The 24,949-nt window shown below is 46.0% G+C and overlaps 1 protein-coding gene and 1 long non-coding RNA gene across 6 annotated transcripts in view; one reads left to right on the top strand and one right to left on the bottom strand.

Moving 5' to 3' along the window:
* The window catches only part of ppp1r9a (protein phosphatase 1, regulatory subunit 9A), a 50,282-nt gene that overhangs the window by 22,831 nt on the left and 2,502 nt on the right, over positions 1–24,949 (bottom strand). For 3 of the 5 annotated variants that reach the window (XM_042077591.1, XM_042077590.1, XM_042077587.1), the window contains exons 2-6: positions 20,608–22,065; positions 7,889–8,021; positions 7,305–7,425; positions 4,231–4,335; positions 914–1,049 (exon numbers count right to left, since the gene is read on the bottom strand). In XM_042077591.1, coding sequence (XP_041933525.1) covers positions 914–1,049; positions 4,231–4,335; positions 7,305–7,425; positions 7,889–8,021; positions 20,608–21,969 — 1,857 coding nt within the window. In that variant the 5' untranslated portion in view covers positions 21,970–22,065. Of the gene's footprint in view, positions 1–913; positions 1,050–4,230; positions 4,336–7,304; positions 7,426–7,888; positions 8,022–20,607; positions 22,066–22,807; positions 22,925–23,370; positions 23,599–24,949 lie in introns of those variants that run through there. The other 2 variants (XM_042077588.1, XM_042077589.1) reach the window with 2 other exon arrangements.
* LOC121696239 lies at positions 738–20,178 on the top strand. Its single transcript, XR_006026262.1, has 3 exons — positions 738–858; positions 4,041–4,045; positions 20,168–20,178. It is a non-coding gene; the product is annotated as an uncharacterized LOC121696239 (long non-coding RNA).

Below are 24,949 nucleotides of genomic sequence, written 5' to 3' on the forward strand. Positions count from 1 at the left end.
GGGTAGACATCCAAAAACGTTCTTATGGGGTCATCCTTATTTCTACCTTAGATTCCAGCTTCTACATCTACCAGGTTATATGACTGTGCTTGTTTCCAGCAAACCTGAGGAGAAGTTTGAACAATTCATGACTTTCCTTTTCTCTAGTACAGACCTTACTCGTATACTTCAAGCACGGAACACAAATGCACAAGAAAAAAGACAGGTGTCTGGTACAGGATGAATCCTTCATGTTGGGCACTGCAACAACTGATACAAACCCCAGTGTCTGCACACAATCTCCCGGGTGTCCTGGAAGCTTCCATGGGGTAGGTGCCAAGAGGATAACTCCGTAACATATACATGTAGCTCACTCTGCTCAAAGTCAATCATAATAAACCTCTCCACCACTAACCAACCATTTCAGCTGGTTGTTATATGAACACACAAGTAACACAAGTCAGCTTGTTGGTCAGCTGTCAAATAAGCGCTTGACTCGGGGTGTGTTTTACTGAAAAGTTTAACTTTTTTTCGGCCTCTACACCATTGGATTATAATTTAAAACCTACTATATGCTTCCGGCTCCAAAAAAGATGCTACATCGGCTCCTACACACAGTTGCGTTCGATCAACGCATGCAAGGGGGTGTTCCCGACGGTAGCTATGCAAATGACTTGAAGTATAACCGTAATTTGATTGGCTGGTGCCTTCTGTTGTTGTCTGTCGGTGCAGCAAAAGTTTAACTTTTCGACGCGAGCGACGGGAGCAACGGAACGCAACGGACCCACAATTCAGTTCGGCAACGGATGACGTAAGCCCATGTAAAGTGGATGGGATGCATCTCCAGCACTGCACCGCACACAACTGTGTGTAGGAGCCGTAAGCGAACACTGACTACTAGTTTCTATAGTAACCCCGCTGGTGCGGCTCTCACCTCGTCGTCGTCAGCATCGTATTGGGCGTACTGCTGCTCCATCATCTCCCGCTGGCGCCGCTCCTGCTCCAGCGTCTGGCTGATCAGCTGTGCCACCTCGCTCTCCTGGCCCGGCCGCTCCCGGCCAATCATGAACCTGCACCAGGGGACAGGAAACAGGAAGTGAGCGCAGTCAGTGGCGGTGGTGGTGACCGGGAAAAAAGATTTCATCCCAAATCAATTACAGTCAAATTCCTGAGGGGAACATTTTGGGCGTAAGTTGCTGAAGTGTTGAAAAATCATTTGGCACGCTACAGACAACTGAGTCCACTCATGGCCTTTCAAGTGAGAAAAAAAGTGTTATCTCAGAAAAGAGATTTTACACTTGTGCTGTGTCCTTAAACTATATTCCTAGTGCCCTTGGTTCTTAACCCAAACCATCCATAAATCACCCAAACAGTTTTCTGCTCAGATAGCTCTGTAAACTAAATATGCCATTTCTGAGCCACTCAATGGAGGCATAGGTCAACAAGATGAAAGATTATTTGCCTAAAGGTTAAGTGAAAAAAATGTGTCAATCCTGCATTGTGTCAGTGTCACCTTTTGACTACGGTCAAAAACATCTTCAGGCAGAGCGCCCAATCTTATGTCTATAAAAGCCACTGTGTTTACAGCAACAAAAAAAGAAAGAAAAGAAAAAAAAGTTTCCCCAATGCACACAATACAGGAAACAAACAATCCCAGCACACCATTACGGTGACTGATGGGCGGTGCCTTGTTTATGAGTGTCCCACAGAGCTCTGTCAGGATGGATGAGTGGACATGATGAGGAGAGGTGGGGATGCTGTAGGGAGAGAGAGGTCTGTGGATGCACTCAATAGGAAGACGCTAATAGGTGGTCCAGTGCTTAACGTAGCGAGTCAGCTTGCAGGACCCCCGAAACTTGATCGACATCTGAAGCAACAACTAAGCGGATTCACAGCAGGGTTTACCCTACTGTATCTCCCTCTCTTTCTCTCTCTGTCCATCTCTCCCTTTCTCTCTCGTTCTCTCTATCTCTCTCTCTCTCCCTTTCTCTCTCGTTCTCTCTCTATCTCTCTCTCTCTCCCTTTCTCTCTCGTTCTCTCTCTCTCTCTCTCTCTCTCTCCAGGGCTGTCTCCCTGCGTGTTGCTGTAGCTCTGACTGGCTAGAGCGGCTCAGCCACTGACCTGGAAACAGCTCGCCCTGTCAGCACTCCCGAAACACGGGGGGTCGGACTGGCTATGGTATAAGCAGCATGCTGGGAATGGAACCTACTGCAGTGGCACACAGGCATGCACACATACACACACGCATGCACACGCACACACACACACACACACACACACACACACACACACACACACACACACAGACACATCATGCACATACCCTTACACACAGAACAGAAACATGCACCCACGCACATGTCCACATACACTCAGATAACACACACACACACACACACACACACACACACATACACACACACACACACACACACACACACACACACACACACACACTCAAACACACACACACCTCCTATACGAGGGAGACATCCTTTCCTTTCAAAACATGACACGACACACTTCAAGATCAGGATTTCCGCACCATTTCACCCAATGCCAAGACCCCCCCATCAACCTCCTTTCCCACACAGCGAAACCCAAGGGGCTCTTTTCTATATTCTTCCTCCACTCCCGTAGCAAACACTGTGAGTCACTCCCACTCAAGTGTTGCTTTGCTGAGCGACTCTTGGCTGAGATTGGAGGGCCGGGGTCCAGCCACTCTCAGCAGTTCGAGCCTTGCATAATTTCCACAGATAAATTTAGCTCCAATGATGAATCTGGGCCACGATGCAATATCCTTCTTGAGGGTGAATGAGGGGGACTGCCATAGGAAAGTGTGATTCAAAAAAAAAAAAAGAAGGAAAAGAGAGGATGAAAGGGGAAGTGAGGGAGTGAGAGTGAAAAAGAGGGAAAAGGAGGAGAGCGGGGAACACATAGAATGAAGCCAACATGCCAACAATAAGATCTAGAAAAATATGGTGCGATTGAGTAGAGCACATTTTTGAAAAGGCTTTCAGCAGAGTCACCTCAACCTTCTGAAAAGCCTGTTTGAAATCTACTCCATAGAACACTGAAAAGTATTATATTACAAGCATCACGCTGTGCTAAAATATCACTGTACGAAAAGTAGGAAATAAACTATAATATGGCCACTATGAAATCTAATTTAAGTAACTGTACTTTGGCATATCCACTGATGTTCCAATCATAATAATTACTATGCCTGTGAAAGAGAGAACGGCAGTCGCAGAGACAGAGAAAGGAAGGGAGTACAAGAGAGAGGAGGAGAGAAAGAGGGAGAGAAAGAGTGTCATGGAGGCACAAGGAAGGAGAGAAAAGGCCCTTTACCCAGTCAGTCATAACTATGACAGTGAAATGAGCATGAAGAGACTGCTGGTGAGCTACTGTGCCAGTCGGCCTGCCAGCCATCCGCAGCGCTTTTAAAAAATGAAGCCTCCTCTCCATGCTGTGCCATTCTATTGTTTCTGAAAAGGAGTGTTTTTCTCGGGGGCGCTTCCCCGCTGCGGCGGGACAAAGAGCCGCACTGTTCTGGCACGTCGGAGGGGAGGCGGTGGGACACGGTTAAAGAGAGAGCCGGGGGTCTCGCTCCTCTCTCTCTTTCTTTCTCTCTCTCTTTCTCTCTCTCTCTCTCTCTCTCTCTTTCTCTCTCTCTCTCTCTCCCAGCCAAACATAGGGAGAGTTGCATTGAGGCAACGTGACGGAACACCACTCTCATGTTCTCCCACACAGAGACTACTAAGAGATTCAGAGGCACCGACACGGCGCTGTGCAGTGCAGTGCAGTTGCAGGCTGTTCTGAGCCACTGGTCTTTGTGAATGTTATAGAATGTGATCCTCTGCTTAGTGTAGATGTGCTGTTGGTACATGAGCAGTGTACTAGGCTGGCACTGGTGTTGTGGCAGACAAAAGTGTGCATGTGTGCGTGTGTGTGGTGTGTGTGTGTGTGTGTGTGTGTGTGTGTGTGTGCGTGTGTGTGTTTATGTGTGTATGTGTGTTTGTGTGTATGTGAGAGAGAGAGAGAAAGAACAAGAGACAGAGAGTATGTAAGAACGAGAGACAGAGAGTATGTGAGTACAGTATGTGAATGAAAGAGAGAGAGAGAGAGAGAGAAGTAAGTTCATGAACTACATATACGTATGTCTGTTTTTGTGTGTGTTTACATGCTTTTGTGTGTGTGTGCGTGTGTGTGTGTTTTTGGTGTTTTTTGTTGTGGAGGGAGTTCACTTACTTCACTACGCCATGAGTATTCCTCAGGACCGAAGCTGCAAAGCTCTGGGTGACTCCCACCAGGCTGGTGCCATCCACCTCCACTATCTGATCATTCACCTTGATCCTGCACCAGAACCACAGAAGAAGAGCAGATAGATTAAGACAACAGTACAGAGCTCCCGAAGAATATATATACAGTATAGAGTACATTTGAACACATCATTAAAAGCACTATTAAAAGGATACAAAGTCAGCTCTCAAACAAAATTGAATGTACAATATGCATACATACCGGTAATAACATCTGAGCAAGATATGAACTGTAGCCTACTGTATCTACTGTACCTTTGAGAACTGCAAATGAAAAATTGTAATTTTGTCATGTGAACCAAGTTGTGAATCAATTTGGCATTTTGATAATTTGACAGTTCCAAAAAAAACTATTGGCGCTTATCTGTCAGAGAGAAGAAATTGGACTGAGAGTCTGAGGCTTGCGAGAACAGAGTGTGAATTGCCTAGTTCACAGCAGTTCGCTGCCCATTTTCACTAGTCAAAGGAGAAAATGAGATTATTTGGCTGTGTCTCATAAACCAGGCTCACAGAGTCCAAAATGTAAGACTAATGTCCCACCATTAGTTACTCAGATCCTTTGGCCATCTATTCAAATCAATTCTATTCATTTACATTGTTATGTTATATTATCTATGTGGGCAACGTTTTTTCAACGGGCAACGTTTTTTCAACAGGCAACGTATATGGCATGTCGAGTGGCATGTCGAGTAACAAGCAGGAACTTGACAATGTCTCTGGAAGTAGCTCAATGTTTGGGCATTTAGTGTACAAAGTGTCAATGTTAATTGATGATAAGATAGAGTTTCTCAGGAACAGGATAGATACACATCCTCAGGAACAAGAATGAAGAAGCTGAGGTAAGTACAACAAGCAAGATGCCAATATTTGTAACGGAACAAACAGTTCCAGACAGGGTGAAAAAGGGTGTTGCTGTTCTTCATCCTTTTGCTATTTTAAAAAAGGTAATGCAATGTCCTAACACAGGTCTGAGCCACCATTAAAATAATGCTTGTTTATGTGTATCACTGTTGCTCACAAAGTACTCCTCTGAAGCGTTTCCTGGAATGGTACACACAATTTCAGCTCTGCAAAGGAAAGCAGTGTTGTATCCTGTTGGTGTTGCGGAATACCAACTCTATTTCAGTCATAAAAGGGACTGGATTTGTTTATTGATTTCTTAGGAATTGTGCCAGGGGTTCTGGGATGAATCTGTACCTATAATTGTCCACACAAGCTGGTTAGTTAGCGCACTAAAAGCTTGCTATATATTTCACTGAGAATGTGATTACAATATCAATCGAGCAGTTGTGTTTATCTCACAGATGTGCAAGCAACACACACACACACACACACACACACACACACACACACACACACACACACACACACACACACACACACACACACACACACACACACACACACACAATACAGAAAATGTAACACTCCCTTCTAGTCAGTCATAGCAACCTTGTGTGCTCTATTTAAGATTACATGTAGCGAGTAAATCAATAATTGATGTGTAAAAAAACAAAAGTCGTTTCTACTCTATATCATGTTATCTTTAATTCGCCTCACAAAGCAGAACATCTTCCCAGCATGGGTGAGGGGGATGTATGAAATAGCAGAGCAGTAGTGTAGGAGGTACTAGTTGACATTGGAGGTGATGTAATTTTGCATATAAAATGATGTTCACATTATTATGTGAATACTGCAGTGATATTTACCCTACTTAGTCCAAAATATTATTGTACAACAGAAATGGAGGACATGGATTCTTCACCAGAGTCAAAAATACATCCTTTATGGATGTGCATTTACAAATCACATGATCACATATGTGGATTTTTTTCTGTTTCACTACACACTTTAACTGAATTTTGCCCTGTTTCTACACATTGCATCATGCACTAAAATATATTCTTCTCATCCTCAAATGTTCCTCTCTAAACCTTTTACTAGAAGACTGAGTGGAGAATGCAGCACGGTCCAGGTCTCTGAGATAGATGCAGTAAAGTACTAAGACCTAAGAACCTCAGAAACACAGGACTGGGTGGGTACACTCCTCATATTGGATACTAAGCTCTGGACTTTTCTTTCTTCATCAGAATATACATTGCATCCCATACAAAGACACAATCTCAGAGCTCCACTCAGATTCTCCTGAGTAATGCCAATGCACATGGCTGCCCGTGTGAGGACCCAACATCATTAGACCCCTCGAAGGGATGAAGGGATTGAGACGCTGCGCTCTGTGGGCATATCTCCGCACTCCCAGCTCAGACTCAACCAGGTGGTTAATGACGGGGGGAAATTGCATTCTGGGCAACAAACGTTTCCCTCCTTTCCTCCCACTGCGACCCCGAATGCCCAGCCTTCCTTTCTCTCTCTCTCTTTCTTTCTTCCTCTCTCATTTTCTCTCTCTCCATTTTCTACACTAATCTGCTGTCAAGGCGATCCACCCTCAGATTCCATCGAGGCGGCCAGCCTCCCTTCCAGCGAGAAAGAAAAAGAATGAGACACAAAATGACGTTAGCTTCATCTGACGGAGATATGAGAAGCGATCCCACAATCATCTCTCCCTGCATCCCTCAGATACCTCCTACGCTACGGTTCCCAGCTTTTCATGCGGTTTCTCCCAGGACAAGCTCCACGGGAGACGTGATAATCCCGTCGGTTGGAAATCAAAGTGAGCCGCACAGGAAGTGAGCCGTCGTGACACACACACAGGTAGCCCCCGCTGTGCACTATGATCTTCCCCCCTGCCTCCTCCCTGAACTCCCTAAGCCCCGTCTCCCACCTGCGGACTCCAATTCCTCAGCTGCAGCCTCACCCCCCCCCCCCCCCACACACACACACACACACTCACACAACACACACACAATAAAAAGTGCCTTTGCACTTTCGATTTGATTTTAAGATTTTTTTACAGGCTAATCCCCTATCTGGGCACCGATTGCTGGAGTGCTGTGTTCACGGGTGGCAAACAGCGGGGGGCGTGCACGCTGATGATGCGCTTACCTGCCGTCCCTCTCAGCAGCTCCGCCCTTGATGACGGTCTTGACAAAGATGCCCAGCTTCTCGAGCCCGGCGTCGGCACCCACGCCCATGCCAATGATGCTGATGCCCAGGCCGTCATCATCTGAACAGGGCACAGAGAAAAAGGAAGACAAGCGACTAATGCTATTAACTCACATTATTGACGCAAAGTTAACAACTGAATTCCTTATGTACAGGCCTGGATAGACAAAAATGGGTTGGTGGTTGCTGTAGGAACTGAGTAGATAGATCATGTGGATAGAAGCAGTAAAATGAATGAAGGGATGAAAGACCAACTAGATAAAATGGTTGATGGCACATAAAGGGTGAGTAAACCCACTGAGGATTATGCACTGACATCTGTATTAAGACATTCATGTTAATCCCCGGAAGCATATACAGTATATATATATATATACGTGACTCTATGGAAGTGGACTGTTCCAGCATGCAAAACCATACCAGGTCCCTGTGGGGTGAGTTAAATAAGGACGTTCAGAGAGGGCTTGACACCTAACAATACTCCTCTTTATGGGCCAGCCTCTGAGACGGCCTAAGGAGCTCACCTTTCTCCAGCTCCACGGGGAAAAGCTCCAGCTTTTCGACCCTCTTCTCGAGCTCGTACTCGGCCGAGGATGCCACCGGATCCACCTCCTCGTTCCTGCGATCATAATCCTCATTTGAGTAGGTATTAAAAACCTGCGCGACAGAAAAAAAAAAAGAGAGAGGCAAGGCTTAGTTCCTTTTGGAGGTCATGTTACACACAGCTCTAAAGAGAGCTCTGGTGAGAGAGTGTGTGTGTGTGTGCGTGTGTGTGTGTGTGAGAGAGAGAGAGAGAGAGAGAGAGAGAAAGAGGGGAACAGTGGTTTCATTCTAATACTTATGAGACCAAACATCTCAGCTTTACACATGGTTATGATACGTGTACTAGCATGTGATTGACTTGGGTTCAGAATTAGGGGGGTGGGGGTGTGGAGGGAGGGTTGGTAAACCAGCCTAAGCTCTCAGCGAGTCTGTGACCAGTGAGGTGCCAAAAAAGGTGCCAGCATCGACAAATGTGTCCACTGGCTACTAGCCGAGCTCACCGAATGTGGCGAGTCATCAGCACCAGCACTATTAGGAGGACAAAAAACGACCAGGCTACTTTTGTCTAGTTTCAGAAATATGAAGACACGTGCTGACTCTACCTCTCCCTCAACCTCCTGCAAGGACACAGACATTAGGTGACCTACAACGGGTTCTGAACTGGCACAAGGTGACACCGGGAGAAGAGAGAAAAGAGCACACTCATGCTTGGCCTCCTTCAGGTCACGCGCTACCATCTGCACACAGGCAGGTGAGGATCTCATTGAGAATGAGAGTGACTATATATTCACTGAGACGGCACATACTGCTGGGTGGGTGTTCATTCATTTATTTAGCCTATATACTGTAGCATCTACCTTTTATCAAATTGACTAACACTTCAATGTGGTTACGTCTTCATCAGAGTCCATGCTGCGCTGTTCTAAGATAAAAAATAAGCAATCTAATAATAAAGGAATCTGATCCTTTTAATTTTACTGCATGACCGGTCCTCTCCCATGAAGTGCCGGATGGTTTCCAGAAGCGCAGTGGAACCACCATTTTTTAATTGTCCATAGCATGAAATACGGGATACTGGGATACATTTCACACTGTCTGAGGCAGAGTTTGTGGTTTTATCCCACATGACACCACACATCACTGTGAATTTGTATGTGAGTGTCTCTATGAGAGAATTACATCCAAGGCCATGGTATTGCCAGCTTTTCAGTGCAGAGCTACAGGAATGCGATACAATCCTCGCAGCTGTCCAACATGGTATTGGAGGAGAAGGCCAGTGATCAATACAATTAGGGGGCAGAGGGGAGTGCTGTCGCTCTTCATCTTTTTGACTGGGGAAACGTGATGGCACTGCCACGTCTCCTAAAGCGCGCGCGTCACCTCATATTCACGTCACCGGCCCCGCAGAGCACTGAGGTGCAAATGTGGGGCCAAGAGGGTAACACACCACGTGCATACACACACACACACACACACACACACACACACACACACACACACACACACACACACAGTATATCAAGCACAAATCATGCATACACATCACACACACACACACACAGTATATCAAGCACAAATCATGCATATACATCACACACACACACACACACACACACACACACACACACACACACACACACACACACACACACACATATCTAGGTATGAACATTAAACACACACACACACACAGAGACAGATGGAGACACTGCCTTCATTCCTGCCAACCTTGACAGTAACAGCATCCCCTTCACCTGGTTTTCCCACCGCAGGTATTTGGGTTAATTGTGGCAATCTATCAGCCAATAAGCATGTGGCGTGTACAACAAGGTGCCATTCAGGCCCTCCTGAGACAAATGACTAGGGCCTCTTTCAACTCATGCCGCATCATCTGCTAGGAAAACTAGACCTATACAATGCGTCGTAATTGTGCATTACAAAGGAAAAAAGCCAAGGAGGTGAATAAGTCTGGTCCACAGTAAGAACTGACACGATGTCTGCCTTAGATACACACAGTTTGAAAGATGGCTACGCTAAGAAAATCGCCTACGGAGCATTGTCTCTGAAGTTCCCATCATCAATCATTTAGAGTGATAAGGAGCCGATGCATTATTAAAGAAACACACACATGGCCAAAATGACTAGTGTGCAGCAGGAGGAGCACGAGGAACGAAATGAAGACTGTAACTGTGTGAGAGAGACAGAGAGAGCAATAGATGGCAAGACAGAGAGGGAGAGAGGGAGAGAGAGAGAGAGGAGAGGGGGGAAGGGAGGGAGAGAAGAGAGGGAGAGACTGAAAAGCGGTGAAAGTCTTTAACCTTCAAGGTCTTCGCCACACAGTGTGATAGAGTTGAAACGCAGCCAGAAGTGAAGGCAGCTTGTTGAATTAGGCCATAAAGCCTGGGCTCAACCACCGTGCTCGACTACAGCTGAACATCTCTATGAGCAGGGGGAATACATAAGGGGTCAGATATGAACAATACACCGACAATTCATATGAACTACTGCTTAGAGAACATAAACAGAGAGCGAGAGAGAGTGAGAGGCAAAAGGAACGAGAAACAGTGGGGAAGAGAAAAACACGCAGGAGAAATAAAGCCAACAGGGGGATAGAGAGAGAGAGAGAGAGAGAGCAAGGTCACAAAGCAGGAGACAGACTTGAAAATAGGCACAGTATCATAAAAACAAAATGAGAGTGAGAGACAGAGTGAGAGATGGAGGGAAAAGATCAACAGACACAGAGTGCAGCCTCTTGCCCTCCCCAGAGAATATCACCAGGGCAGACACGCTCCAGCTAAAGTGGTCTGACGCCTCAGCTCCATCAACAGCCGGCCCTGCCAGGCAAGCAGAGAAGAGAACAGTCTCCGGAACATTCTTCACATCATTAACTGCACCCCCTAGTATCCATCTCACCTCAAAACTCCCACTGACACACTGTCCACCCTCTACAGGAAGCCAATAACGGAACAGCCACTTCCCCCACCCCCCTGGACCATGGCCTAGCGGTCAGGCGGCCCCAGTCATCCTCCACCTCCAGCGCTAATGGTTGTACTGCAGCCAGTACATGTATATGCACATCCTCTGACCTGGTTAGGGTCCAGCGTCAATATAGATAGACGCCAATATACCAGATCTATTTGGAATATAGGCCAGAGCAGTGGAGAGAGAAGCGGCCATGACTTTAAACTCAGTCAGGGGTTTCCCTAAATACAGAATTCAGAGTCATCTGTGTGAAATGTCATGTTGCACTTTATTGATTAACTTCCCTTCCTGCCCTGGCTCTCTTTACCATTGAACGGTGTTGTCTGCTGTTTCCACTATTACCTCAGGAGTAAACAGTGTCCGAGGGGGTTATGTCTGAAGAGGCAACTTACTTCCATTACAACTACTGCTACTACTACTGCTCTGCACTCGCCCATACCAACCCCCCATTAACAAGGTAAAAGCATGGTGTGATGTGTGTTTGTCAGATTTACTTGGATAAATGAGCTAGATATTTAACTTTAGAGGTGTGATGGTGACAGCAAGGAACATAGATGAAACCATGCTAAACCATTCAGATGTTCATTTTGAAGAGATGCAGAAGCATGCTTCTACTGGCTCAAAGGTAGCTTTGGGGATCTGACGACGGCTAGAAATGTATGAACCAACTAACATTGATGACTAAACTGTGCATTGCCCCCACGCAGGCCCAACCATGAATGCTAGATCTCATTAGTTGTCAAGAGATCCCTATGATGACTCAGCATTAGTTTAGCTTAGCTGTAGCCGCAAGCCTTTAATGATTTCTCCAATCTTCCGTTTCGTTTCATTTCACCTCTCCACTCCCCTCCATCTCCGCCATCCATCTCTCATCTCATTAGCCAGCCTTTTGATCGATGCTCGAGGCCGTTGACGTCTCACAAGAAAAACACAAAACACAAAACAAAAACATGCTCATTCTCTTTGGTCTCGCCATCATAAGGCAGTAGCCCCCCCCCTCCCTTTTTCTTGCTTTCTCCCTTTCCCTGTCTCTCATAGCATTTGATCAACAGAAAATGAATCAAAGCAATGTGAAGTGAAGTATGTTTTGTGTTGTGCTGGGAGAATCTAAATGACACTTCTCGCTGCGTTTGGAGCAGGGCGGCAGAGGTGCCGGGGATTTTCTGGTGCCTGTTAAGCGGAGCACAGCACAGCACAGCACAGCACAGCGCGTGCCTGGAGATGAGCTGTCAGGAACGGCTGCACTTTTCTTCACTCCTTCCTCAAATTCATATTCATCTTGTGCAGGCTAGAGATGCTCTGCAACTGCTTCCAGTAAGAGCCTCTCAGGCACAATCTATCTCTGTCTCTTCCAACCTCCACCAGCCCCAGCTCAACCTCATCTCTTCCTCTCCCTGTCTCACTTCATCCCCCCGTTCCCTTATGACATTACACACTGTCTTCCCTTTCTCCGTCTCACTCTCTCTCTGCCCTGTCTGTCTCTCCCCTTCCACTCTTATGTCTTCCTCCTCCTCTGTTTATAGCTTTTTTCTTACATGTAATCCCTCTCTCTGTCTCTCTCTCTCCTTGTCTCACTAATCAGTTGGTGTATGCTGCCAGCATGTCCCTCGCAAGGCTGTCGCTCCGCAGGACTGCGTCGTCGCCGTCACCACCGTCGTCGCCGCCGCTGTTTCACGCCCACGCTCGCTACGTGCACCCACGCTGCCCGTCCCGCCTGAGTGACTGCGCTCACTTCCTGTTTACTTCGCAGCCTCCTTGCACTGCTGCTGCTGTTGCTGCTTAATCGCCACTCATCCATTGCATGCCTGCTCAACCAAGGCTGTGCTCTGGGTTTTCTTTCTTTTCTTTTTTTTTGAGGGGGCAAAATGCGGATGGCAGCATTTTCCGTCAGGCACAGTCTGTCGGATTAGCTGAAAGGGAGGCAGGGCTAGAGGGGAGCAAGACAGGGGGAGCAAAAGGAGTGAAGAGTGTATTTGTGTGTGTGTGTGTGTGTGTGTGTGTGTTGGCTGCACGTGTGTGAGTGTGTGTATGTGTGTAACACTGTGCTTACATCTGGGAGAGTGCTATACTCCTATACTGTGTGTGTGTGTGTGTGTGTTTGTGTGCATTTCTCTGAGAGGGCGGATTCTGTCTGATTGCGTAAGACTGTGTTTCTGTATGGGTGAGTAATGTGTACTACAGGCCTGTGTGTGTTTATCTGTGTGGGAGGGAGAACACATATGTCTGTAGGTGTTACACGTCTGTCTGTGTCCAGCATGTGTGTGTGTGTGTGTGTGTACGTCTGGAAGAGCAGCATGTGGCCACTTGTATCGCTGCCTAACATGGCACCGCATGGCGCCTTGGCGCTGGCTTGGCGCGGCCTCGCCGCTGCTTATCGCATTAAATGCCACTCCGGTCACACGGTGCCAGGGCTCTCGCGGTGCTGCTGAGGTGCCAGTCCAAACAGAGGGGGGAGGGGGTGGTGGGGTGCCCGGGCCGTGACCGTGGCCGCCTACCAAAAGCCTCACCGCGGCGGATTAGCGATGGCTCACGGCGCGCCTGCAGGGCCGACTCAGCATCGCATTAACACCAGCAGACCATCATGTGGACTCCAGGCCAAAGAGTTGAGTCATTCTGGCTCGCACTCTGGGTCCACACCACAAGTTTCTTCATTAAAAAGGAGCCTCCATTTTCATGCTTCTGTGCAGCAGGTGCTCTGATGCGCCCTCCTTTCACATGGGGTTTGGCAAACTAGCAGCATGGAGGCTAGACATCGGTCTTGCAAAGATGCCAAGGGATTTGATGAGTCATGCACATGTTCCACAGGTATTTCATGCTAAATGTTAGGTGCTACAATAGCATTATATGATACAATAGAGGTACCCTATCAGTTTTCCTCAGGCACATAAAATAAAGATTTAGCCTGTCTTTAAGAGAGGAAGAAAGCAGCAGAAAGCTGTGTGACTAGATGACTCAGGCACTAAGGCTCTGACTATAGAGAATTCCAAACAGCCGAATCTACATAGCAATGCAGATGTCAGTTTGGCTTTTCAGGTTTCAGACTTTCCCCGTCAGTGTTTCACTATACATCAGGGAAAGAAAAAGGTCTATTGCATCTGAAAATGCCTGGCCTGGGAGGAAAATGCAGGTTTATTTACCTCAGTGCCTTGAAGCAAGTAGCTGACTCTGTAAGACGGCTTATCATACCAAGGAATGCATTCTTTTCCACCCTTCTTTTTAATCCCTGTTGCTGTGGTGTGTTACAACCAAGTGCCCAGACTCCCACCTACAATAAGAGCCCACCAGAGTGACCCAAAAAGAACTCTCACTGAGGAACCCAATGCATGAGAATCAACATCTCAACCACTTTAGAAACTACACAACTGGTTTCTTCATGTATCATTTTAGACGGCTAAGAGTGGGAGGCAGTGGCATTCGCTGAGTGCGTTTGACAATGGAAGACGGAAAAAAAGTATTTAATTCATGAGCCTTGACCAAGGAGCTTATGAAGGCTAATTTGTTGTGGATGAATGGCGTCATTTGTTTTTGTTTCATGCTCATAAGCTTCCCATGAGACTGGTGCCTGAGAGCTTTTAGAAAATGTCTCCAGACTCCAGATCTTCATAATGTCAGAGAACAGAATCTCTGAGGGGATGGTTATGGAGTGCTAAGGGGCATTGAAGGTGAACCTTCATAAACAAAATAAAAATGATTTATAATGTTTACAAACAATAAGACAAACCAACAATATCTGTGCGTGCTCTGGAGGGGTTCTCATGTCTCATCAGACTGCATTGCATGGCAGTGCTGAAGAGTGAATTTCAAATTCAGCACAACTGTGCCAGTCGCATCTCCACAAAGCAGGGCACTGTGTCAGCACTCAACACCTCCTTGTTCTCAGCTGGCTCGGCCATCAAAACAATACGGGACGCTTGTGCTTGACCACGGGGCCTGCCGCCGTACCTTTCACCCATGTCCAAATACTGCTGCCAGTGACCGTCCGCATCGACCCAGCCCGGCCCCTAAAACCACAGAGCAGGGCTTGTGTTTCCCAGATCGTTAAAAATTCAGCTCCCCGAGGCTCCAGTGTCACCAAAACAAGCAAACAAAAATGCCATGCTATTAATAATACACAACCCACAGACATATATAGACCTCCGCCACTATGCCAAGCTTTAAAGGTTTGGCGGGAGATACTCCAGAGGGTATACCTGATTTCAGTTCCCCGATACAATGATGTGTGTAGTTTCTTTTAGGCACATCTGGCCTGTTAACATCGGCCCATGGACAACAGATGCAAAATAGCCATTTTGGCTAATTCTGGCGCGTTTACATTTTTTATGTTTATTAATGTTCACTGTCCATGTCTAAATAAACCTTAAATACATTTCATTAGGCTGTCCTCCAGATTTATCATAACATTAATAGTCTGACAGCAGTCAGACAAGAGGGACCATTTGTTCACTGTTGATCACAGTTTCTCTACAAACCTTAGGTTCTTTCCCAGAAAAATGCAGGATAACAAATTGCATAATTCTGAACTGGCTTCTCCGGTTTTGAGAGAACTCAGCATTTGGTGAGGCGGAAGCTAATCCAGAAATGTTGTGAAAATCCTTCGGGCCTAAAAATAAGACAGCAGAAAAACCTTTTATTTCCTCAATTTTCACTCTCTCCTTCTGAACAAAGGAAATATGGCAGCAGCAGCAACAAGGCTGCTTCTATCTCAAGACACCACATGGTAAAACTTGACTCTCTGCGCAGTTTATGCTAGACATAAAAAATGGTGAGGTGTTTAAAGCAAGAGTAAAACATAGTGACTATATTACACCAATTATAGAACCCTCACACACACACACACACAGACACACACACACACACACACACTCCAAAAATCCCAGAGTGCTACGCTCTGAAGTCTTTTCTACACACATACAGTGTACTCAGATGCCAGACCCCAAATAAATATGAGCCTGTGTTACATCTAAATGGAATACTGATGTTTGAGAGTCTTTAGAGAGGCCATAAGATTATGGGATGTCATTTACTCTCTCAGGCATCAGTGAGCCCATTTCTACGCTCGATCTAAACATCAGCTCAAGCCCTCCTGCTCAAAACGCCTCAATATAGACTCTGAATCATTAACTCATGAGGAATTCCTGCTCAAATCATTTGGGAAGGGACCTACAGATCCTGCAGTTTTTCCAGCGGGCTAAGCCCATTTACGTGAACATGGGAAAACCACATTGTAGAGCGTGTTTACATACTGACACAAATGAGTGAATACAGATTTACATTGCTCACAGGGCGAGGGGATAATCTGCTGGTACGGGTCAGATCAGGCTGAGCTCAAACCTGATTACGCTTGAATGAAAGATGGAGGGAGGGAGGGAGAAACTCAAGCTGTGGTGAGAACACAGGACAGCGTGACGGCAGTAGCACAGCTGCTTTGCTGTGGATGAGGAAAGTCAGACACGTCGCGGTCCAAGGTGATGTCCACCACAACCTGGCTGCATGACTGAACAGAATCGGTGTTAGCAATTGGTAGCTAGGCTAGCGCTTCACAACATAACGATGCAGATTTCTCAGTAGTAGATTCAGGATATGTAGCAACCACATACTGCCAGTAATAGCTATTTCAAAATTCCTTTCCAATCACTGATATTTTGATATTAGAACATGCTTTACAATTTGCTGTTGAAACATCAAATGTCAAATGGGCACTTAAGTCATAAGTCATATTGCACATCACAAGTGTATTAATCTCAAAATGTGAGATTTTGGGTATACAAGGTAGCACTAGAGCACATGCACACACACACACACACAAGGCAGGAAATGTTCACACATCAGGCTTATGACAGAGCAGAGTGAAGTATGCAATTACTGTATCATTTCAGCGCTCATTCAGCAGCACTGAGGCCCTTCAGATTGCACTCACTTCCAAACCGGGAAATAGCAAGAGCGCCCCGAGCTAGCTCTGCAGTGACACAACACTTTCCCTGCAGCCTCAGAGAGGGTCAGAACAGGTTGCTGACACTACAACAACAAGGACAGTGCACTTACTGCACAGGGTGTGCTGTCCTGTATGCGCTGCGTTGGCTGTGAAAATCATAGAGAAACAAAGAATGTGCAGCCCAGGCACTCACAATAGGTTGTCCATCACAATGATAGCATTACTGTTCAGGCAACAAACAGCAAACCACAGGACGTCGTTTTTTTTTTTTTTCACAAAAGCTGTTCAGCAGAAAACAAAAATACCACTAGAATGGTATTATTTTTCAAACAGTATGAATCTTAATGCTCGTATCAATGTTTGCTCTGGCTACCTGTATAACTTTTCCGCATACAGAAAATTGGTGATTCACAAAGTAAGATAAACATAGTGGTTGAGAAGCATCACTATAAGGAAAAGTAGTGACATTGCAGCAAGTCAAACTGGTAACAAGTGGAACACACGGAAATGCATTTTGCAGGCCTGTGCATCTGGTAAATATATCAATACTTGGTGCCAACTCATCTATCAATAACATATCACAAAAGGAAGTATAACTCTGCCCAAGCACACACAGAGAGAGAGAGAGAGAGAGAGAGAGAAAGAGAGAAAGAGCTTGATGCTGGTGCATCTGCTGATAATACGCCACAAAACAAAGTATCACAATATATTGCCGTATTGATTTTTTTGTCCCATCGCTTGCATCAAGTTTGTGTTACGTATAAACTCTAATGCCATTGTGCAGCAGGTCTTCCTTTATTTTTAAGAGTCCTCTTTTAGTACTGCGTATCCTTGCATCAACCTGCTTTGGAGGAGCAACAAAGCCATGATGAATAATCTTACTGACTGTGGAGCTCAGCAGACCTGCTTCCCAACAGTGCTCCTGGGTGACTGAATTTAAAGATGACCACACAACCTTAGTAAAACACAAACCCACAGTTTGTGCATGTGTTCTCTGGACCAGGCATATGTATACACCACATATACACCACACTCGTCCAAAACATTTTCCATAGGATTTCCCAGCTCTATCAGATCCAGGCAGGACAACGGGAAAGAACTGACCAGCGAAAGTAGTTGTGTGCTTAGACTGAGGAAAGTACATTATGTTCCTATAACCAAGCAGAGTGCTGAGAGAGAACTAACTGAACAAAATGGCTGAGTGGATTAGGGAGAGGTGTGGAGCCGAATTCAGGAATGCATCATAGACTGAGCTCCATGTATTAGTGCTCTAAGGCCGCTTGCAGAGTGACTGTTTAGTCAGCAACGTGGCTACGTACGGCATGGATAGTTTAATACAAATATCATAAACATGTTATAAATCAGCTATTGAATTAATTGCGTAGTATGAAAAGCATTACTGGTGATTATAAACACCACGGTTACCTGATAGTTTAGTACTGATGGTTAAATATAGCATCTAGTAAGTGTGCAATGTGAGATACAGTGTCACATCTTCTGGGTTGACAAACACATCTTTCCATGTCAGTAGAGGGGAGGGAATAAATTCAATTTACAGTGAGTGCTTATAGCTCCCAGCCTGTAAGGCCAGCTTTCACTGCAGCCTCTGAGTAAGATTTCTAGATTAATTAAGGTTTAATAGCCTGGATGTTGAAATGATTTATCCGCTTTAAGAAGCACTAAGAAATATTACATGCACGGATGGGTGGGTGTGTGTGGGGGTGTGTTTAGTCAGATTAACTGAAGACATTTTTTCAATGTCTTCTTTGTAGTCTCTGCTCCCAGGGCCAGAGGTTAAGCCTGCCTCGTGTCTAGCTATTCCGCTGAAGGGACACGTTTCAGGCAATATGTGTCTCTTTCTGCTGTTGGAACAAAAGACAGAGCCCTGTTTGTTCATGGCGAGCTCGGGGGGCCGCCTCGGTTACATATTCCATATGATTAATGAGCAATGGCCCAGGCTTTTGACGAGAAAACAGATTCCTTGAACGGTCTAACAATCCCACTCCAACACTGCTCTAGCCAGCCTGAATCACACAGCAGACTTTTCCAAAGGCCTGATAATCCCTCTGAATAACACCTGTGAGAGGACAAAAAGAGTTCACCTTGCATTTACAGCATGGCTACTGTAAACTGTACACGGCTAAATGGTTGAGGCTGGGGTTTTGCTATTGTAATCTCACTGAATGCTAGTCTGTTAGCTGGTAACAGAGTATATCACTGTTTCTACAAGACAACCCACAAGGAGCAAAATGGGCAGTAGGGAGGACCTATATATCTAGTTTATAATTAGCAGATTAATCTGAGAATTAAAATTGAGCGTACATAGCGTGGGGATGTGATCTGATTAAGGAACTCCAAGAATATGAGGCACTTCATAAGGAGTGAGAAAAAAGAGAGAGAGGAAGAGGAGGAAGAGAAAGAGAGGAAGAGGAGAGCCTGACCTTTCCTGAGGCTAAACCCAGTGCACTCTCGACTCTCGAGGACCCCAGCTTGTGCAAAAGGCAGTCACCCGGCTCCTGTCACGTTTTCAGCTTTGCCTCCACCCCTTCCCCTTCCCCAAGGAGAAAACTGGAGTAATTGTTCTGCAGCGATTAGGGATTGATCCCAATCAAGAAAATATTTGCTTTCTTGTACCTCTTGTACCTCCCTCCTTTTCCTTGAACCCAACAAGCCAACCACTGATTGCTATAATTAGCTAAACCATGCTAGGTCTCAGGAGCAGCAGTTTACTGTATGGTGTAGTTCAAAACACTGGCCAATCAATGGGAAAATAAGAAAACAAAGCTATTACAAGCCATAAAAACACTGTACATACTTTTCCTTTATACACGTAAAGGTTTGATTATCTCATCATGATGAAGCCTGGGGAGACTGAATTAATACTGATACAGTGGCTTATATGGTTGTGGCAAACATCTTAAATCAAAAGACTATTAGGGTTCTCCACTGCTTTAGCCTAATGCTCCATGCTCCTTATAACCCACTCACTTTGACAAATGCAGCGAAACCAAACAGACAGCAATTGCCATCTCCCTCTCTAACCTTGAAACAAGCTGAGCATAGTGCATTCAGTCCATTTCACACCTGGCGATGGGTCTGCATGTCTGGAAAAGTTCCCTGAGTATATGTGTGTGTTTGTGTGTGTGTGTGTGTGTGTGTGTGTGTGTGTGTGTGTGTGTGTGTGTGTGTGTGTGTGTGTGTGTGTGTGTGTGTTTGTGTGTGTGTGTGTGTGTGCATTACTGAATGTACATACATGTCTGACATTTTTAAATGTGTTTGTCATTGTGTGTGGGAGAGAAAGAGAGAGCAAGGAATAAAAGCACACCAGGCAAGTGCTCAAAGCCAGAGTCTGAAAAACCAACAAAGACCTCGGCCAAAATGACTTCTGAAGAGGCAGTTGTTTGTGTCTGCACTCTTCCCAGCAGGCACTGGGCTCTCCTCATACCACTCCAGCACACAGGCACCTCATTATCCAAAATGCCCTGCAATGATCAGCCGATATGGTGACTTGCTGAAGGTATATATGTTAAGCAAATCAATAAAGGTACATTAATGCCAGGGGCAGATTACATTATCTGTGAGCTGTATGTCCGAAGCCAGGAGCGTGCTGGCTGTGGCGGGCGGGATATGAGAGAGAGAAAGAGAGAGAGAGCTAATGGATAAGGGGTTATGGTCAAAGGAATTATGAAATCAATTTCACCTAAACGCATTTGTTTAATGTCAAACTGCACTCAGCACAGAGGCAGAGAGTGGCAGAGGCAAGGTACCGGCTAGCGATAAACTTACTGTCATGGGAGCAGAGCTGAATCGAATCTTTCTCCCCTGAGGCACGTCGTCCTCCTGCTCCTCAGGAAGGCCCTGGATTTCCGTGACCTCTGACCCTGGGTCGTAGATCACGTCGTCGTCACCATCCTCATCCGTGCAACTCTCGCCCCAGCCCTGGTAGCAGGCGTCTCCATCCGCGTTGAAAATCACCCTCTCGTTGCCGCAGTATTCCTCATCGGGTTCTTCTGCCAGATCCTCTGCTGAAATCCGCGGTGCCTTCTTTTCGTCCTCGTGGTTCTCTATGGCGTCATCCAGTGGCTTTGTGTCAGCACTTTCAGGAGTTTCCTGGAGACTCTTGTTGACGTCAGTCTTGCTCAGCTGAGAGGAGTCTGCACAGACATCGTTCGCACTGGGAGTCTGGCCATCCTGTTTCTCATCCGATACTCCGTCCACCTCTTCCGAGCTCGTCGGGCCCTTCTGGTCATCCTCTTCATCCTTGGCTATCTCTTCGATCTTTCGCCCGAGCTTCCTCTCCCTTTCCTGCCTCCTCTGCTCCACCACCTCTGCTAACGGGCTCGGGCTGAGCAGATCTTCGGAGGACGACGACACGGGCAGCTTACCTCCTCCGATCCGGGTCCTGTAGACCCCGCGCACCGGTGACTGGCGCAGGCTGCTGTCGTCCTCACTCAGGTCCCCGTGGTGGTGGTGGTGGCTGTCTGGTGAGCAGAGTGCCCGGCCTGCGCTGTGGCTCCGGCGGAGCAGCGAGGCTGGCCCGTGCTGCCCGCGTTCGGCGCTCTCGAACACGGCGCTCAGCTGGCTCACCGTAGGGGACGAGGCCTCGGTCCGCGAACACAGGGAGTCCAGCGAGTCAGTGCTGCCCCGGTTTGAACGCGGCCCTCTCCAGTCGTCCAGGTTCTCGTGGGAGCCTCGCTTGTCCCGGCTGAAGGAGGAGACGGGAGACTGGGACGCGTCACGGGAGTGCTGCTCAAACAACTTCCTGGTCTCCGAGAACTTGGAATTGCTCCCGGAGCGCTCCATCGTGCCATGCTGGAGCTTAATCACCGACCCGTCGGTCCGGTTGACAAAGTTGGTGGGCTTGGTGAGCTTCTGCGGGGACGTATCGCCCCTCGGGCTTTTGGTGGCACTGGCGCCCTCTGTGCCCAGCTGCATGAACATGTCCTTGATACGGCTGACGTGGCCACCATACTGCCGGCCGCGGGGCTGCCGGATCCGCTCGGGGTCCTTATGCTTGGACGGGTCGTCATCCTGACGGGGCTGGTCGAAGGCCTTTTTCAGTGCCTGGAATTCTGCCCTGTAGGCATTCCGGTGTGGGGAAGCACTGCGAAGAGTGGTCCTCTCCGCCGAGGCCTCAGTCTTCAGCATGTTCACTTCAAGGGAAGGGTCTCACTTCAGTGGTACCATTCCAAATCACTGTCATTTCTGTGAGGTCTCACATTCTGGCATGAATACTGGAGAGCTCTACAAAAAGCATTCAGAAAAAATACAAATTAAACATGTATTTTACTTACAATAGTTATTAATGTCATTATAATCTATTTATGACACATTTCATTCACAAACAGAAACGCTAATAGCCCACACTGTCCTTGAGCACTATGGTTGTGGTAGTGTGGTAAAAGTGGCTGGGCCACAGTCAAGAGGAGTAGCCTACTTGGGTTATAACATCGTTTGTTTTTAAATGATCCCACGCATGCACACCATCACAAGCAGCCTCTTCAACAACGCAGAGAGCACATGATTCCTTGCAATGCTTTAAAAGGTGTTTTTATTATTATTATTATTATTATTATTATTATTATTATTATAGCCTACAAATGCAGATAAGAATGTAACCATAATCTTTATTCTGCGGTCCAGATCCTTCCCCTTTCGCCTATCACAGAAGACAGATGAGTGTTTGATGCTGATATTCTCTATAATTGTGAATAAGTGTGCAGATTTTGATGTAATTTATTAATGGACCATTACAATGTCTCACGGTTTTAAATTTCAACGCATACATCGAGCTCGCTCAGTGGGGTAACGTCGCGTCGCATTGAGATGTACAACACCTGCATCTGTTATTCACGTACTTTTTAGTTAAACTACGTATTTATTAGTTTGTATCAACACTACAATCATAAGCAGGTCGGAGTTTAATTCCACTAATAGGATACCAGCAGACAGGAACAGCAAGCTTGACTGAAGAAACATGTCCTACCTTAGGTTTAAAACTGTAAAGCTCGTCTATCCAGCGGGCAGGCACACAACATTAGGCTACCTGGTATTTCACTTGGAAACAAAGGCTTTCTAAAGAAAATGTGACCGGCAGACTGATCGCCAACGTTCACTACAAGATGTGTGTCACCGAAATGTCAAATAGCAATAATCAGCAAATGCGGCAAATAAATCCTTGGCAAAAAACCCTACAAACAATTCCTTCCCACGTTAATTACAGCGGCAAATAGTCTCTCCACTGCAGGCTTGACCCATAACGGTTAAGTCTTAACTTGAATGAAATAAGTATAACAAAACTGCAACGCTTAACATCATGTGGTGAAGCTTATGCGCCGCACAGGGTCTGAGCCCAAGCGTCTGCACAGGACATGGCATGACAGCTCCATCCACAAATGAAATAACATCACCGGGCTTTTTCAAAGACTACTTTCAACTCGATAAACAAACCAAATGTGACGAGATCCTAACAGTTTAGAAAAGCAGAAGTTGTCAGTTTTGCCACGCTATGGCTGTTGCTACAATGTTCAAAACAAAAGAGTCACTTACCTTGCCTCGTTCAAAATTGATGTTTTGACCAATGCCTCATGCAAAGAAACATTGCTCTGCGGATAATTCATCGATATTATTTCCTTTGAATGTTTGACTACATTCTTCTACAGATTATTTCTTTACAGACTGGTCAGATGTACCGCACCAGTGCTTCGATACTTCGCCATCGTATTGGAACAATTTGACACACAAGCCGGGGTCCTACACACTGCCAGACAACGCCATTGCAGGCAATGGGTGATGCTGCCATTGCCAAAAAGGGGTGTTCATGCAGTGAAATTATCAAGAGCCTTCAGGAACAGGTCGAATAAATACATTTTATATCACCAATTATAAATTCATACATTACAAAACATAAAACCATTCGGTTTTGCAACAATCGACGGTAATGACTGACGTGGTTTGGCCCATGTGACAGGTGTTTAACCCCATTTCTACCGATGGTTCGCTCCGTTAATCTGCACGGAGGAGGTTGCATCGAACTGCAGTCTGGCAAAAAAATAAATTAATTAATGAAAAAATACCAGCACATTAACTTTCCTTGCCAGTTTTATATGCTAAACACAGAACTTGTGGCAATTATGGATTGACAAATAAATTGGCAAATTTGCCAGTAAATTGACAAATTAGGAGCATTTTGTGTGCAGAGAGATTTGGATGTGTGCATTAATAAAAACTTAGCAATCGCCTAGATTATATTTGTACTTTAAAAAAGGCAGGCACACATGTCTGAAGATCACCTCCAGTGACGTTCTAATCATGGTACAACAACCTTCCTCACAGGCAAAGAGCTGACTGGACATGTGATAGAGGGATGTGGTATAAAAGAGATCTTTGTGAAATAGTTTAGCCAGACTAAAACATAAACCAAATGTGAAGGAAGCTTCACAGCAGATAATGGCAAGCCTCTTGTTTTAGTAAATAGATTTGCGATTTCCCAAGTGAGATATGAAATCTGTTATATAAGCTATCTGTGTGTGTGTGTGTGTGTGTGTGTGTGTTTGTGTCTGTGTGTGTCTGTGTCTGTTTGTGTGTGTGTGTGTGTGTGTGTGTGTGTGTGTGTGCATGCATGTGTGCTTTATGTATGCACATATGTGTGTGTGTGTGTGTGTGTGTGTGTGTGTGTGTGTTCGTGTGTGTGTCTGTGTGTGTCTGTGTGTGTGTGTATGGGGTTGTGTTATATGCACGCCATGCCTGTGTGTGCGTGTGCGTGCGCGTGCATAGATGTGGTGGGACTCAGTAATTATCTCTGACATGTGGTATTTGATACATGTCAAATATTCCACACAAATATGTTTTAAGATTACCCCCTGACTCATAGCCTACACTGCTTCTAACAACACAATCAGATGTGATTCTGGGAAGTTGCTAAGCAACCTAAAAATAATCTGGGAAGGAAAAAGGGGGCTGGTAGCAGGAGGCTGAGGATGCTATTTCCCTTGCAAACTGTTTGACTTCAGCCAGAAAATGGTACAAGATATAACTCTCCTTGAGGATGATGTGGTCCATGGTCACAGCGAACAGCATTAAATAATGCAAATATGTGCTTCTTTATGGGTTGACCAGCAGTGTATCA

Source organism: Alosa sapidissima, chromosome 21 (genome assembly GCF_018492685.1).
Source record: "Alosa sapidissima isolate fAloSap1 chromosome 21, fAloSap1.pri, whole genome shotgun sequence".
Classification (NCBI taxonomy): domain Eukaryota; kingdom Metazoa; phylum Chordata; class Actinopteri; order Clupeiformes; family Clupeidae; genus Alosa; species Alosa sapidissima.